Source organism: Adiantum capillus-veneris, chromosome 17 (assembly GCF_014529385.1).
Source record: "Adiantum capillus-veneris isolate H3 chromosome 17, ASM1452938v2, whole genome shotgun sequence".
NCBI lineage: Eukaryota > Viridiplantae > Streptophyta > Polypodiopsida > Polypodiales > Pteridaceae > Adiantum > Adiantum capillus-veneris.
In genome coordinates, this window is record NC_140947.1 from 155,645,766 (window position 1) to 155,664,090 (window position 18,325).

At 39.4% G+C, this 18,325-nt stretch overlaps 1 protein-coding gene across 5 annotated transcripts in view; it reads left to right on the forward strand.

The window, feature by feature from the left end:
- The first annotated feature begins 8,660 nt into the window (after nt 1–8,660).
- The window catches only part of LOC147438375 (non-specific lipid transfer protein GPI-anchored 5-like), a 45,646-nt gene continuing 35,981 nt past the window's right edge, over nt 8,661–18,325 (forward strand). The window contains exons 1-2 of one of the 5 annotated variants that reach the window (XM_086487675.1): nt 8,662–9,001; nt 9,583–9,826. In XM_086487675.1, coding sequence (XP_086343801.1) covers nt 8,686–9,001; nt 9,583–9,665 — 399 coding nt within the window. In that variant the 5' untranslated portion in view covers nt 8,662–8,685 and the 3' untranslated portion in view covers nt 9,666–9,826. Of the gene's footprint in view, nt 9,002–9,582; nt 9,827–18,325 lie in introns of those variants that run through there. The other 4 variants (XM_086487677.1, XM_086487673.1, XM_086487676.1 and 1 more) reach the window with 4 other exon arrangements.

Sequence of the window (18,325 nt, forward strand, 5' to 3'; positions counted from 1 at the left end):
AAAGTCAAAACTGATGTCCTTGACTAGTAGTAGTAAATAATTGTGATTATTTACTTTTGCTAGTTTTTACACTTTTTAGCTTGGTTTGGCAAGTATACAATCTGATAAAGTCCCTGGACAAGTTTCGACAAGTTTGGACAAAATCTGATCAAGTTTATCAACTGTTTTGTGTCGGCAGACTTTGATTTCAAGAATCTGGCTTAAGTCTCACTTTTGTGATCCAAATTTCACCAAAATTGATTTGTGGGGTCTACTTGATATGCTTGACAGTGTAGTATACTCAAATTTGCAAAGTTTTTAAATTTTGAAGTAGATGTAAATAATCGCGATTATTTACTCTAGCTAAAGTTTTGCAAATTTTTGTCTCAACTTTGACACAGATGTGTTAAGCACCTTAAGTTAAGATCCCTAGCCAAGTTTCATCAAGTTTGGACCACTTTTGGTCAAATGGTCATCAATTTTTTGTCCGTAGACTAACTTTGCAAATTTGGTCACAATTTTCAATCCAGTGATCCAAATCTTACCAAATTTGGTTTGTGGGCTTATTACAACATGATAAAACTAGTGGTATGATGACTTGGTCAAAAAAGTTGAAAAATAGGACAGATGTAAATAATCGTAATTATTTACAATTGGAAACTTTTTGCATCTTTTTGGTCAACTAAGCATGTACACATGTTCATTACATCAATATAAGCCTATGAATCAAATTTTAACAAGTTTGGATAGTTTTTTCCCAAATTTACACTCAAGATTCAGAAAGTTAGTACACACTTTAGTTTTTACCAAGTTTTTTGCCCCAGTTTGGTGATCCAAATCTTTTGTGCCTTCACAATAGTTGTTTGTACACATGCAATGAGTCAATGGTATGAACCTTGGTCAAATCTGAGCTAAAAGTTAATAATCACGATTATTAACTTCATGCTTGAAATAAACCAATTTTTGTTATTTTCCAATGGACAGTCTTTTTATGAGCTATTTTAAGCCTATGAATCAAGTCAAAACTTACTTTGGCCTAAAATATCAAGAAAAAGTAAATAATGTAATTTTTGCTCTTGAAAGTTTACCTCGAAGTGTCCTTGAGCTTACCAACTGGTTCATACAACTTTTATGCTTACTCTCCAGTCGGATTGAGTGGTTTCGAGTCTTTTCGTGCTATTTCTAGCTGTAGACCTGAAATTCTGCAACTTCCAATAACAACTCACAATGATTCTTTTTGAGAGAGCAATGTTTTGAAATCCACCTCGGATCCTACTTACCCTACTCCTAGATTCTCATGCAATGGGGTTGTGGAAAATGTCCACAAACACTCGTTTTCTTGTCTTTTATGGTTTTTTGAGCATTGATCTTAAGACTTGTCTCGTCTACCAATCATCCTCAAAATCCTAATCTATTTCTACAATCCTAAAGGCACTCAGCAAGTATGATTACTTCCAAGCTACCTCTACACAGCAAAAGACGACAATCCTATGCTATGTGGTTTCTAAAAGAAAGTTTTGAAGTCTAGGCAATCCTAGAGGAAGTTAAAGGATAACTTCACAAGATGCTCGTGTTTTTCCCTAGTTTGGGACGCATGTCTAACCTCACCATCCTACCTAGTTTGGGACGCATGTCTAACCTCACCATCCTACCTTATTGAAGTATTAGCGAGAACCATGATTAAATTGTCAATCCATGGGATGAAGCTGACTCAACTAGTGCATAGAGGCTACAAGAGGTTGTCAATCTCTCGAAAAACAACTAACAACTCGCATCTAACTCAAGCTACACTCAAGTGACTGAAATTACCAAAAGCCAATTACTCATCGGCAAACAAATCACATCCGTTACAGCATCAGATGACATCCAAACATAATGAAACTTCTAGGACATGTTTATAAGACCTAAGTACACATGCTTATGGTCTCAAACCCCATTTTAGCTTAAGTTTCAAAATTGCGATTATTAAAAGCAATGGATTTTTGACCTAGTCATTTTTTATCCAGAATGCATCTAAATGCTTAGCAATGATGCCCCAATACGCCGCCTATGCTTAGTTTTTTATTTGAAAGTGTAAATTACTAGTTATGATGAAATTAGGTCGCGGGTCGGCGACGTCAAAAGCTACAAAATATTGTGAAGTGTTTACATCGATGCGTAGAGCTCTTACCTGCAGTTGCAATGCAACAAACATGACTGCAATGTGAGTAGGAAGTGCGAGAAGGAGAGGAGTGAACGCCATTAGCTCACGCTGTGTATTTCATTATCCAAAACTTAATAATAACTTACGAAAATTGGCTTTTATACCTTAGCCAAAGTTTTTAGTGGTCAAAACTAATAATCTGAGAGTTCTACCAAAGATGGGTAATGACAGGTTGATACAATCTAGAAGCTTGTAGCCTCGACTCATTAATTACAGAGTTTATCCGAGAAAATAGGAGTTACAATATTCCCGATAAGTGTTTTACAGTGATAATTCCGAAAAATGGTATCCGTGTTAGCTTGCTGCTAACACAGTGTTGGGTCAACAACCTCCATATCCTGGACATGATGTAGTGCCTATAAAGTACATGCATTTAAAAGGAGTCATAGATGAACAAGAACTAGTGCCTATTACACATTATGTTGAGCCTAGTCCATCTAGAATAATGGTAGAGAGTGCTATAATTCACATCCCTCTTCAATGGAAGAACTTGGGACTTATGCTACACCAGAGCTTACACCAATGTACTATGTAGCTAATCAAGGTGTTAGACCTCCATTGGTAAGACCTATGATTAAGCCAAGGACTGGAAACTACGATAGTTGTGGTGCAGATGATCATTGGAAAAATGAATCCCCAAAACCTGACAAGAAGATTAAGCCAATTGAAGCTTTTTCTACACAATGTTGCAAAAAGGGTCGGGACTCTTCCCTGAAGACTGTCCAAAAAATCCATTAAACAAAAGAAAAGCAGTGGTGAATGTAGTCCAAGTGATACCTAGTAGCTCTTTAGAGAGTGAACCTATTGTTCCAATCAAAGTGATTACTATAGCCCAGGCTAAGAAAAAGAAACATAACTCCTCTGATGAATCAGAGAATACTTAAAATTCCTCCCAAAAGATCAAGAAAAGAACAAGTTAAAGGTATGAGATGAGAAAATAGAAACAAAAGGATGAAATTGAGAAAAAAGCCAAGAAACTATTCTAGGAAAAATTGAAAGAAACTAGGAGTGGAATCAAGGAAATCACAATAATATCTGGAGGATCAATTTTGGTATACAAAATTTTTGAGCCAATCAATGCAACCTTGGAAGCTTTCCAAGTGGGACTTAAAGCATGCCAAAACATAGAAAACAAATGGAGAAACTATCCTTCTCCAAATATGGAAGCAGCTATGCTTAAAGCTTATCAAAATTTGGTAATAATTACTCAAGAGATGGTGGAAAAACAAAAACCCAAGCTTGAGATTATAGCAAGACGTGAGGAGCTTGTGGTAGAAACCACTAAAGAGAAATCCAAAGCGATGATAGAACCCCACCTTGAAACTAAAGAGCCAGAACTCAGTGCCTGACAGTGAAGATGGTTTAGATGGAATTCCGTTAGTGGAGGAAGATTGGATAAGACATTTATAGGAAAAAGTGAGAGAGACTAATGATGGGATCATAGCTTTGAAGTCAGCTCCTCTAGAGAAAGTTTGGTTAGACAATTTACATCCTAATATGGACAATGATATCCAATCCTTGTATGGGGATTGCGGATCTGAAGCATCACTGTCTAAACCATTGACTCTAAAAACACTATCTCCTTACTTACGAGACAACGAAGATGAATCCATAGTGTGCAAAACCACTTAGTACAAAGAGTAGAATAGACCCTAGAGGTAGAGAACATCCATTCAATCATGTCAACACCCATTCAATGTAGTCTTACTTTGGGAGAACTGTTAAAAATCAGACCATATTTATGGAATGATTTACAAAAAACTCTAGAGAAGGTGGGGATAACAGGGCTAATTGCAACGAATTTGGAAAAATTGAAACATGAAATGGATAACAAGGAGATTAGATCCGTCCCTATGAGAATACTACGAGAGGGAAGAAGGAAACACAACCCTTTCTGTGAGATATAATGATGTAAAAACCATGGCAATATTGGACAGTGGGGCTAGCATAGCCATAGCCACAAAAGCAATATGTGAATCATGGAGAAAATTGGCCATTACACAAACTTGAATAAAATTACATTAGCTAATGGACACATAGAAAAACCCCTAGGACTGGTTGAAAAAGTGATATTTAGTTCCTATGGAATTGATTATCAGCATACTTTTGCGATAGTGGACTTTGGGGAAAAACTTAACTATGAAATCATCTTGGGAAGACCATTCATGAGGCAAGTACAACTCATTCAAGATTGAGGAAACAATTACCTGTACATGGAGCAAGTGTGATCAATCACAAGGGTCAATTTGAAAGATCACACGTATAGAGATGTCATGAAAATGCCCAATCAAGAAATTGACTCAGTCTCTTGGTTAAACAAAGCTTCCATCTTGGTTAAACAAAGACCTATTTGGATGTGTGGAGCCTCAAAAAATGGGAGTTTAAAACAAGAACAATGTATCTTAGAAAGGGATTGCATAGATGAAGCATATATAACTGAACACTTTCTGGAACATTTGTTTGAGCCATTTGAGTGGACTCAAATTTTGGCAACAATGGATATGTGTGTAAATACATCTATGCCTACTCAATTTTGCAATGAGGATGGTTATGCCATAATTCCTATACAAATTATCTCAAACCTTCACATTGAAGATGAAGTTCACGAACCCAAGGACTTACTGAAAGCTCAACAGGTATTCTCAGACCTCTATTATGATTCTACTGACGAGTTGGAATAACATTCAGCTACATCTGATGATCGAAAGCACCCCAAGGAAAAGACTACTACCCTACCAACTTTCATAATGCATGGATTGAATTGCAAGTCATATGCTCTTGCAAATGACACATCTACCTTCATATTTGTAAGTGGATTTTGGTAGACCTTGTTGTAAAAGATCAGGAGGTTCTCTAAATACTCTGGCCGAATACTACTACATTTAACCCTATAAGAATCTGCATGCCTTTCATGTGTGAAGATTGACAGCCAATCTACCTCTCAGGCATCAGAGTCCCTCAATAGCCTTGGGTCTTGACCTTTTGTTTCGAGGCCATATTGAATGTGAAAATCTTCCTTTGTATGAAAAATGTTGATAGGAGGGGGTAATGCAGCTTAGGCAACCTCCATATACCTACAAAATATTAGAGCATAAGCATTAAGGCATTGACTAAAAATACACAGCAAGTGGCTAGAGAGAGAATTATACTTGACACATTCTTCTCCCTCTTCTGCATCCGCTTTGATTCCGTGTTGTTGTCGATGTTGAGTGGCATAGATACTTGGTTTTGCTTGCCTACTAGCTTAGGCTTGTCGGTGGAGGGCAGAGGATTTCTCCTCTTGAAAAGGGACTTATTTTTTGGTCAAGAGAAGCCTGATCTTGGACTTGTTCCTATGGAGCTCTTTGTACTTGCGGGGATATTTGCCTCCTGGCACACTCGTCGTTGTGGGGTTTGTTGCATGGGTGGGGAGACCTGGGTTTCCCACAAACTCTGCTCTATTCCAAGGTGAGAGAATTTCCTACTCTCCCTCATGCTTCCACAATGTGCTTGAGATAAGGGTGGTGCCCATACATTGGTAGAGAAATTTCTTCAAAGAGGTGGAGCAATGATGCCATGCATGTAGACTCCAGTTTGCCTTTATCATTGGACTTACTGCTTTAAAATGGGAAGTGACTTTTGTTTTCATTTTCACATATTCTCTATGCCACATAAAATTTATTCAAGGTATGGTATCGAAAGTACCCCTTTGTATATGTTAGCTAACATAAATAGCATACTATGTTGACGTGCTTCCACCCTTCTATTTATTAGTGTCAGCAATATATTCCGATTGCACTGTACATTCGTACAATATAGAACTGATCTTCTTTGCCTCCACATGGCATCCTCCACTGGTGGTAGCTGTGGAGAGCCTCATGCTGGAGTTTCTAGAGAGGATTGGTGTGAAGCATCGCTCTAAAGTAGATAAGAGACTGCTCCCACCCACTACATAATTGTAAGCTATGTGTGAACTACATGTGTAATGTGAACCTAGTGTCCTTGTACATGTAACCTATGTCCATAATTCATAATTGATAATAATGTCACCATGCCTCTAGATAACAAGACATAGATAGTATAATGGTAAGCAAGTCCCAATGTGTGGGTCCATTTCGAGTTCAAGGTCTAAGGGAGCTGATTGGGTCAAAATCTTGCTGCCTTGCTTGACAAGAGGGACACCTCATGTCGTCCAATGATCACGGGCCATCAATCCTCCTAGAAGGGTTGGTGGCTTTTAACTCACGAGGCTTTGCAAGCTTCTGAATCCATAAACCAACAGACTAATACGTTTTTTATCTTTTTACACATGATGTTGTTAATGTCTCTTGTACATTCACACACATATGGAGGTGTATTAAGGCTTTGCGCATATACCCATAAGTATGTATATGTGCACAAGTGTGTGTGTGCATACATGCATACTTAATGTGTATGTATGTGTTTGTGCGCGCACACACACACACACGCATGAGAGAGAGAGAGAGAGAGAGAGAGAGAGAGAGAGAGAGAAGAGAAATTGTAAGTTTTCTTTCTTTGGTGGGTTGCGATGTAGAGTAGCGAACAATATGGAGAAGCGTAGGGGATCATCCAGGAAGTGTATAGAAAAACAAGACGATATTGAAAGATCATGTATGCATGCTAAAACATATAGCTTTCCAAAGAACATTTTTAAAATCATAGATAATTCCTTTTTGCAGGGAGAAAGAAAAAATTAAGGGCACAAGAAAATATAATTATTATAAATTTGACTTTTCTATAAAAGATCTTCATGATGATCATTGTAAAATTTAGAAAATGGTATATATATTTACAAAAAACATGATAAAAATGTTGAATCTCCTATTTGAAGGAGCCTTAAAGTTGAAGGGAAGTATGCATTTCAATTTATTTTTTTAAGGAATTAAAAAAAAAAACACACGAATGAAACAAGGTGAGGAGTCACAAAGATCTGTTGAAAGTTGAGGGGGGGGGGGGGGGGGGGGGGGGGGGGGGGGGGGTGTTAAGAGTTATGGAGAGTAGGTTAAAATGAGTGCCTACAATCAAGCTACGATCACATGTCATTTTTGTTGTGCTTTAATATAAAATTGTATTGTCCATTATACACACATAATCACAAAGGTTTTGTATGTTAGGAGGACCCCACACAAACAACAAAGTGAAAGACGCACATGGGTATTAAAATTAAAAAACATAAAAAATAAAGAGATCCGTTGAAAAACTAAAATTAAAAATAATTTCAATGCTTTCGTTAGGAAAGATCATCTAGCAAGCATAACAAATAATAAAACAATTTAATGAAATGGGCCTTTATGAGATCTTGAGACAAAAAAATGTTTAAAAGACTCTTTCACAAAAAGTAAAAATCGATGAGCAATTTCATTGAGCCAATACTTTCACATCATGGATCATTAAAAACTCTTTTTCTAAGGACTCTATTTTTGTTCTAAGGAAAAACTAAATTAAAGAAAAGTGATGACGCAACCCAAAAAGGTGAAGGAACCCCGGAATTGCAGCTCTTAGCCTATTCAGGGGAAGAACCGAAATAATTTTCTTCATATCCTAAATGTTGTGTGAGGGGCGTAGGAAATGAACTACCTTTTATGCTTCTCCTCTAACTAGTTCTAAGCCTTGTTTGAACAGCGAATGGAATTATTTGTGTTAAGCTTGTTTAAAAAAAGATTATATAAGAATTTGCAGGCGTTTTTTTTAATGATACAAGAAAACCTTCAGGTGCACCAAATTGAATCGAAACATTAGCACTTCTAATATAACACAACCACCTAAGGTTTTACGAGCATTGGAGATAGATAGATATATATATATATATACATACATACTAGTACGGCCGACCGTCTTCGGCGGCCTCTCTCTCTCTCTTTATCGCGTGCAAACGAGCTTTTTTTTGGTTTTGCACTTTAGCTTCAGGTCGTAGATTACGACACCTGTAAAGGGCTCTCCCTTTCGCCATATTATGTTAGTGTGTGTGTGTATATATATATATATATATATATATATAGAGAGAGAGAGAGAGAGAGAGAGAGATATGGGTAATGGGTCATATGACTTGCAATGGTTGATGATAAAGGTGGGAGAACATCAATCAAGAAAGGAGATTCGATGTCACTGGTGGGTGGAGGTCAAGATTTCTCTGAACACCCTTTACCACTTGCAACTAAATCAAACGATTCTTCTCATTTGTGCAAGACATTTTTGCTAATTAAGGCTAGAAGTAGAAACGATCGTTATAATCTAGCCACAGAGAAGGTATAGTTGCATCTTGAACTCAAGACTTTTTAATCAAGAGGGAACATGCAGATAGCTAATCTTCTACGCTTGGAGGATGGACACATAAATCCATTTCCCTCCACTTATTCTCTCTCTCACAAACAAACCAACTGAGAGAGAGAGAGAGACTTCTACCATCGACGGTAACCATGACAAAGAGAGAGAAAGTTTTCGCCAATGTAAGGTTATATAAATGGGGCCTTAATTGCGAGGGGAGAGAGAGAGAGAGAGAGAGTATGGGTGCATATTCAATATGTATGGTAGTAGTGTTGTTGTGGGGGGCGGTGGTGTGGGGAGAAGACGCATGTCCCAGGGGCACGGCAGTTGACTGCTATGAGATGGCAAGTTGCTTGGAAGCAACCCAGGATGAAGATGTTGAACCCAGTGAAGCCTGCTGTTCCAAGGTGGTGGAGATGGGTGCCTACCCAGACTGCCTTTGTGGTTGCGTAACCTACCCTCTAGCCCGCTTGGTGGGTGTCAACCCTGCGATTGCCCTCTCCATCCCAAAGCGTTGTAACCTTGAAGCTCGCCCTATCGGCTATCAATGCGCTGGTAACTCATCTCTCTCTCTCATCGCATTAAGTCTTTAGTGCTGGCGTTGTACAAAAAAGGTGTTTGATTAATTAAAGATAAATAGTTTTGGCCTTTCCCCTTGCATTGCTTGACCTTTTGGGCTAACTGAACCCCGTTCATTTGTTTTCATGAGGGAAAATAATCCTTATGCTGGTTATAGAAATCCTTACATCTATATTGAAATCCTTATATGCTGGTTACAGAAATTCTTAATGCTTTTCTTCCCATTCCAATGTCCATAATCCTTCTTTTTTTTTTTAACGAAGACAATAAACCCTTGTTCTGTATGTTAAAGATTGGGTATCTAAAAGCCATGATTGCCATTAAGAAATGGACTCCATTTCAAACCTTAGTATAATCCATGAGCGCGATGTGAATTTAGCTAGTACCAGTATATGCCCCTCTAATCTTCAACCCATTTCTTTGATGAGAATCAACACGGATGCTTTTGGGACTCTTAATGAAAAGAAAACGGGATGAAGAGAAAAGGAAGGGGGGCACGTGGTGGAGAGAGAATAAGGAGAAAAAATTTTAATCGAGCTTTTTGGGGGTTGAATTAGAGGTGGGGGTGGTGGTACAGGAGGCAATCAGCGAGCTTGCCGCACGTCGTGATGCCGTTGTGCAACCTGCAAGGCTAGGGTGAAGCCAGTGAGCATGGGCGGTGAGGACGAGCATAGGTCGCAAAGGAGGCGTTCTCTCTCTCTCTCGCTTTGTCTCAGATGGGGGGGTTGTAGTGATGATTTCACTTGCTCCTACTACTTGGAAAGTACTTCTTTAATGAGTCATTATCATTGTATACTAGAATGAGGCTTCATTCTCATAAGCCATGTACAAAGATAATTCTAAGACTGAGTTGTTTTCGTACTAATCATTGCCAACTGTATTTTGAATATAAAAGTTCATTTATGTCTTATTATATAAGTAAAAACAGCTACACACACACACACACACACACACACACACTTGGTCATTTACTTGGCTTGTGGCTACTTCAACCTGCTAACATTTAGCAGGGCTCGAACCTGATTTCCCTCTATCTTTGTATTATATTGAGTAAACCGTGGAAGTAGCTACAAAAGTGGTTGGGGATGGGAGACAATAGACAAACAAAAAACTTTTGACATCCACACCACAATCGTTATACCGTCTACGGAGCAATCAAGTACAACATATAAATGTACAAGAACCCATATGACTAGCACACAAAGACGCAATTGCACACAATTATGTAACACTCAAGACATTTATACCTACTTACTCATTGATGCAAATGGAAATTATGCATTGTATGTAACCTCTACATAACAAAGTTCTCAATTCTATCGAATCAAGAATATCCGAAGTGTACTAAGATTTTCAAAACAACTAGATGGAAAATTTCAAAGTTTCTTGTAGACACACGTTTTCACTGTAGAACTATAGACACGTGTTTTCACTCTCTACCTGCAAAGGATTTCCATTTTTCTGCATGAGACACTCCATTGCACAAGTTCCTACGACCCTTCTTCCTTGCTAGCTAGCTTAACAAATGGCCTAGTGGCTTGGGGAAGTCAGCTCCTACATCAATGGTGTCCGTGTCAAATCCTTTGCTTTTGAGGTCTTCTAGGACCTCTATTATAACCTCATTTTTCTCTAGAATCATGACTATAACCTCATTTGTCTTCTGAAGTATTCTAGGACCTGGACTATAACCTCATTTGTCTCAGCTAGCACCTCTTCTTGGTGTTTTGCTTCATCTGTTACATTGTACCCCATTGGTTGCTCCTCTTCATTGTCTTTCTCTGCATGTGAAATGTTCAATTCTTGCACCATCCTCTCTAGTCCCTCAACCCCAATAATATCCATAATCTTAGTTGCAGAGGTACTCACATCTATGCTCATTGTTGCAAGCTTCAGGTTGGCCATATCTATAGTTGACCCATGGTCCTCACCACCAATATCTTTACCTTCTCTAACCTATTGTAGCCTTTCACTTGGGAGTCCCTCCATATTCCAAAACAAGAACATATGACTCCTCCTGTGGATGAACTGCATGTGTCACATGAGATATAAGAAAAGTCAAGCATGTCATATGGATTGTTAGCCACAATAGCATGATACACTTTCAACCAGCACAAAGTAAGATGTCTAGCTAAACTAGCATATGTCAATGATAATTTAGCATTGTCAATGCTAACTACCATGGTAGAACTATTAGGTAGCATAGGAGCCAATGCTAACAGCTAGCATGGTGGCACTAATATCTAGCATATTAATTGTAGTGCTAATGAGCATATGATACTACCAACTATTATGGGGGCACCTATATCTAGCATAAGCATATGAAATTGGTAAATAGCATGGCGACACTGATATCTAGCATAACAAGAATATGACACAACTAAGTAGAATGGTGGCACTATTATCTAGCATCATACAGGATTATGATAGATATCATGATGACACTGCTAACTAGCATGGTGCATTAGGAAATAAATGTCCTTAGTTTTGGGCCTTTTAGCTCTAGTGAGAGAATGCTCCTTATCCAATAGGAAGAAAGCTAACGACACATAGAAAAATCATTTCTCTCATTTTTGAAAATTTCCATGAAAATCATTTTGGTGAAATTGTCATTGTCACAAGAAAAGTAAGGCACTTGATAGTGACATCTTGCACAAGCATCGAACGCCTTTTTATGAACAGATGTTGTTATAATCCTATAAAGTGAGGTACTTGTATGTGTACATCTTGCACAAGCATCAATCACCTTATTATGAGCTTCTCGCAATTCAAATTTGAACGGATCACTTGATAGCGATTGTTGATAACTACTATTTAAGACTATGAAGGGGTAATAACCAAGCGAATAGAGGCCCATCAGACCCCTCATGGGCCTCTATTCACTTGGTTTTGACCCCTTCATAGTCTTAAATATAATAGTAGCTATCAATCGCTAGTCTCTTGGGCCTATGTTTGCTTGGTTATGACCTCGTGAGGCCCTACGCTTAAAAATGCTATATCTTGAGCTAGAGACGTCAGATTTCAACATTATAGGCTATCCTAAGGCATTTGGACATTCCAGATGCATTCTGGTATTCTTTTTGTATTTTGAAAACTTCTCTTATGTGTTTTCTCTCATTGCACATCACATTACTCATTAAGATTCACAGACATGGATTTTTGTGCACACTTAAGTTGGGCTCTCGAAAAGCATTTTGTACGAGCATGCATTTAAGTGATCGAGAAAACTATCATGTATGTACTATGAGAAATAGAATTCCAGAAAACTACCTTTGTATTTTCAAGGATTACCTTTCTCTACATTGAGTTGGTGTTTCTTACAGGGCCCAAAATTGAGTGAGTCCAAATTTCTCCTAATGGAACCTTTATCTAGCATATGAACCTATGGCACCGCTAACTTGCTACCTAGCATATGAAATTGCCAACCATTATGGTGGCACCTAGATCTAGCATAAGCATCTAACATTGCTAATTAGCATGGTGGCACTAGCATCTAGCATAAGAAGGATGTGACACTATTAACTACCATGGTGGCATCTATATCTAGCATAAGTGTATGACATTGCTAACTAACATGGTGGCATTGTTATCTAGCATTGTTAAGATCTATGCTAGATATCATGAAATCACTACTAACAACTAGCATGGCGGCACTGATATTTAGCATCAAACCTATGCTAGTATCATGATGACACTACTAGATACAATATTGTGATTGCTATCTACTATATGGGCTATTGTTAGATAGCATAATGACTCTGGTATGTAGCATAGTGGTATGTACCATATAGACAAAATCATATCGTATTCTCATATCATCTTCCCATACCACACTCGATTGAACATCTCCTGGAATTTCCCAGTAGAAGTCTCAAACCACACATCGATCCCTACAGGCACACAAGGTTGCAAAGCACATTGAGTGATATGTGTGCTTGTAGGGTAGCACCACCAACATGAAAACTTTATTGATATTGTATCGAGCTTTTTTGATGATATTGTAGAGAATAAGGAGAAAAAAATTTAATCGAGCTTTTTGGGGGTTGAATTAGAGGTGGGGGTGGTGGTACAGGAGGCAATCAGCGAGCTTGCCGCACGTCGTGATGCCGTTGTGCAACCTGCAAGGCTAGGGTGAAGCCAGTGATCATGGGCGGTGAAGACGAGCATAGGTCGCAAAGGAGGCGTTCTCTCTCTCTCTCGCTCTGTCTCAGATGGGGGGGAAGCCAAGACGCTCATGCTGTTACTGCCGAACAGTGACCTGCACAGGCCTTGCTGATTGTCTTTCGCGATCCATGGCAGGTGGATTCAGAGTTTTGCGGTGCTTTGTGTACAGAGAGTGGGGAAGCTTGAGGTCCATGCGATGGTCGCGAGCGGAGCAGGCGAGGCAGACTGAGGTCTCCATGGCGGCTCGTCTTCGGAGGGCCATTTTACCTTTGAGCTTTTGATTCCAAGAGGAATCTTTTCTTTAAATTAATTAATGAAAACGTGAATAGCACCAAATAATCCGTAAGAACTAAGATGGGACTTTATTCTAGAAAGCAGACAGGAGGCCACAAGAATTTAGATTGGGCTTATTCCTTTAAAAAAAAGCAGATAGGAGGTCAAAACTCTCTCCTTTTTTTTCTCTCTTATTGTGGTAAAACTCACAATTGTGAGTGATTGTATTTGAATATCGGAGAGAAAATTACATACCAACCTCAAGCTCATGTCGAGCCTTGAGAGACCGATGTTACATCAGATTACACACTAATATCAGGATCGAATGGCACCGGTCACCCTGACCCAGTCATCTGAGTTGTGGCTTTTTCCCATCACATAAATACGCTCCTCACTTTCTTGTACAATCACTCAAAAGCTAGCCATAGAAAGGTCTTTATAAAGACGCGGCAATTCCTGACCTTCCACATATTATGAAAGAAGCTAAATTCAACAACTTGGGTACAAACAAGAAGGGCAGGACTATGAAATTGTTTCCCCCCTAGACATAGATCATTCTTGAAGAAACCACATTCTTTGTATCCACTTGCAAACCTTCCCCGCCATCCCTCTAATATTCGGACAATCCATGAAAAGGTGTGCGAGGTCTTCGCTAGTGCCTCGGCACCTTGAGCACCTATCGGATCCTATGCCTTGTGCTTGAATCTTGACGCCTGTTGTCGGTAGGGTCCCCCAAAGCACCTTCCACATAAGTAACATCATATACTAGGGCCAATGTGGCCCCAAATGCTCATCGTGACCTTAGCCCAACAGGCTTCCAACCATTGCTTTTTCCACTATTTGTTCAAGGGGGCGAACCAATCATCCTTGTGCATTCGCTCTTGATAGGTGTTCTTGGTGTGCATCACTTACTACTGACCCATCTACTAATTTAACCACATATACACTTAATCTTTAATACAAAAAGGAATAAGGAGCTGCAATAGGATAACGTTGCTAAGCGCTCCACCCAACAACGGGTCTCTCTCTCTCTCTCTCTCTCTCTCTCTCTCTCTCTCTCTCTCTCTCTCTCTCGCACACGCTTCCCGCGACACCTTCACAATTGTCTAATCTAAACAATACAATTCCACTTTCAATTCTCAATTTCAATGTCAATCTCTTTTCTAGTTCTTGTCTTGTCTTTCAATTATTGTCTGGCTTGATCCAAATTCTTATGCTTGGTTTGAGCTAGCTCTAACTACCAACCTGGAATAGCTATCTGAAAGTGTCCAGCTCATTTCATCTTGTTAAGAGTACTATGGATTTAAGGTAAGGGGGTTGGATGGGAGAATGGATGAGCTTGTATCTTCTCCCTCCATGTAAAGGATTTGAGAGAGAGAGAGAGAGAGAGAGAGAGAGAGAGAGAGAGGAATTAGAGCTCAAAAAAAAAATTGGTCAAGAAATAATGCACATCAAGGCCTTATGAGTTTGACTTCCCATGGTTTTAGATTGAAGTGTATAGAGGGATCAAGATGCAATATCCACTCTCCTTCTCCACTATCCCATGTGTCCCCCAACATTTTAAAACTTTCGTTGTGGAACCTGAGGGCTAACCTTTGAGAGCCTCACCAACCTGAGGTTTATCCTTTGAGAGCCCTCAGGTTGTTGTGCAGCCCGAGGGCTCACCTTTGTTGTGCAACATGATGGCTAAACTTGGTGACCCTCACTGACCTTTGGGATGTCCTTAGTTGGCCAACAAGGAGACTTTCTCTAGGAACAACCATGCTATAGTAGGAAGCCCAATTGAGCTTTCATTTGGCTTGATGTCTACTCCAAGCTTGCAAGAGGTATCTTAGCAGGTCATAACCTGAGGCAGAGACACTAAACTTGCTAAACAAGCTAAGTGGGTGGTTGCTTCAAGATCCGACTAGCCTTTGGCTTTAACTAGTCTAAATTTATTGATGTCCTCGTGAGGAGGACATATCATTCATATGTAGGGGAAAGAATTGCTGCAAAAAAGAATTTGATGGCCATTCTTTCTACTAGGACTTAACGACTTTGATGCCTAGAACACCTTTGTTTTTGGGAGGACAATGAATAGCCCAATTGACTTTTACTGACTTATGAGAGAAGGGGTCCCCTTCCCAGGGATTCACTATTTACAGGAGGAGACATGCCCCTTAAGAGTGGAGATTCTTGGAAAACCCCTATTTACAACAAGTACAAGATACTCATGATACCTTTTTTCCACTTATATCACTAGGGTATCAGAAGAACTATCTTACATGTAAGTTTTTGGGATGGTTTCTATAAAAGCTACTATCTTTAGTACATAGCATTTGTGAGTTTCTTTAAAGGGTACATGATTCCAAAAAACAAACCTTTTCTTTCAATTTCTTGCTTTTCATGCCATGCAATGACATGGAGCAAAGCAATCCAAGTGCCTCATGTGTGTACTATACATGTATAGAAATTGGCCTCAATCACTACCTTGTCCTCATTGGTGACATTAAGATGACATGAATTAATTTAGTTGTGTTTCATTTCACATTTGTGAATTCATATTTAGAATTCTTTACCATTGTCATCCATGATAGCCTCATCCATGTTAAAACCTGAAGAATTTAAGTGCTCAATTAGACAATGTGATAGTTCTATTGCACAACTATATTTTTTCTTCTCTCCCCCATCCATTCCCTTTTGGAACTTCATACCTTGGCCCCGCTCTTATTTTTAAGCTCGTAAGAATAATTATCGGGGGGCCTATCCCTAACTTATATGCTTATGCACTATCTCAAAAAAATGCACCATGGAGAGACAAATCTTAATATGTTCTTGGAGAGGGTGTCCATAGAGTTGGAGAAGATTGTTCATACTAGAAGGAGGATCATCTCAAATAGCAAAAACATGAGCTAAAGAAATTTTAAAGTAAAGGAGTGAAGGGAAAGGGAGGAGGCCAATGCTATCCTTTGAAAGGAAAAGAAAGAGGCACACATACATAACTGCAAAATTTGACCCCATTGCAGTTCCTATATTTTATGCCAAAACTTACCATTGAAGGATAGGTATTGGTGATTAAGAATGATCATGGAATGTGACAGAATGAAGCTAAATTAGGACGGGGGAAAAGGCCTTGGATGGAGGCCTCAACAACCTTCACGGATGGAAATTCTTGGGTAGAATGATTCCACTTCAAAATTGAAGAAAGTAACATTGGGGGGAATTTGAGATGGATGTTTGTTCCAAGATAAGTGAGTAGGAATTTTTTAGGTCTGGGGTTTTTGACAAAAACTTAGAGTAAAGTTGTACATCAAGCTAGTTGGAGGCACTCTCTAAGACGTAACCTTTGTAGAGACAAATGGGAAGGCCTACTAGGGTAGGCTTATGGATTTTGGGTAGAAGAAAGAAAAGGGCAAAGTTTGGGCTTACTTTGAGAGGAGGAGAGGATGAAGATTCTCTCATTGGTGGGAAGTAGAGAGAATTTGATTGAGATAATGGAGTAGAAGAATGGAATTGGAGCTGATCTCTTGAGACAGCTAATTCCAGTGTTGGAAGATTTCAGCTACTAGTGTGGGAAGATTTCAGACAGCAGACTGGACAAGAATCAGAGACTAGACTGAAATGTGGATACTGAAATAAGAATTAGACTTATGTACTGGAAATAAGGTTCAGAGTCAGATTCAGATTCAGAATACTGGACGAGAGGTAAGTATAACTGAAATATATGCCATGATTAGGATTACAGATCAAGATTACAACGAATATGATTACAGAGAGAAAGTACAGCCGACAATACTGCCAATGATTCTCAAGTACAATTATAGCCAAGCGCTAACCCAAGTGATAATAACTGCCAACCCGATTACAATGTAATGGGCCCTATTTATACACTTCGGGTTTATTGTAGTAATTACTATAGTAATTACTAAGTAATTCGCTGCCCATCTTCTAAGAAGACGTTCCCACATAATGACTATCCAGCCGTCTACATCCTTCCCTTCTTTCTTGAATTTTGGCAAGATTCCAAAATTTTGGAAAAATTTCCTTGTCTGATTCTGATGTGAGACTGAAAAATCCATCGTCTGGTTCTGATGTTGGGATACCGGCTTGACCACTGATAGAATGGCCATTCAAAGATTACGAGTAGGAGTTCAAGAAGGACCAAGGATTGCGAGAGGCAGCGGAAAAGGCCAAGGTGGAGCTATCATCAGGCCAAGGTAGAGCTGTCATCTCGCCTTGCCTGTCTGCTGAGAAGAAAAGTCGCCACTGAATTTTGAGATGGAACTACCCAGTATCCTTCCATTGGACCGTCTTCTGTTTGCCTTTGCCCTTTGACCTGGTCGGTGCCTGAGAAGTCTCAGTACCAGCATTCTCCTTCTGAATGAGTCGGTAAATGGCCTCCTGCTCAAGCTGATCTCGCCGGTCGGTGGTCATCTCTACTTCATAAGGCGTGAGAGAATGATAGGTTTTGGTGTCAGGATCATAGAGTGTACGCCTGCCCTTACTCAGTCTGGTTCTGGCCAACTTATGACAATGCGAAGTAGTATGGATCCATCCTTCTGGAAGAGGCTGATTAGTTTTGACTCGAGCTTCGAAAAGAATCTCAGCCATCTCCCTGTACTGTGGTGCTAGACCCGGCTTTGCTGCAATGTCTTTTTCAGGCAATTTGGAAGATTCGATCGTAAGTTGTAGCAACTGATTAGTAATCCTGGCCAGTCCTCTGACTTGAATCTTCCACTGGCCCATACACAGTTGGATCCTATGCAGCTCCTCTTTCAGTGCCTGAATGTCATTGATTTGGAGAGCATCATTGAGAAACGTCCAAGTCTTCCATTCTACAGTTGACCGCTCATACCAATCATGAAGCTCATCAGTACTTTTGAAGCA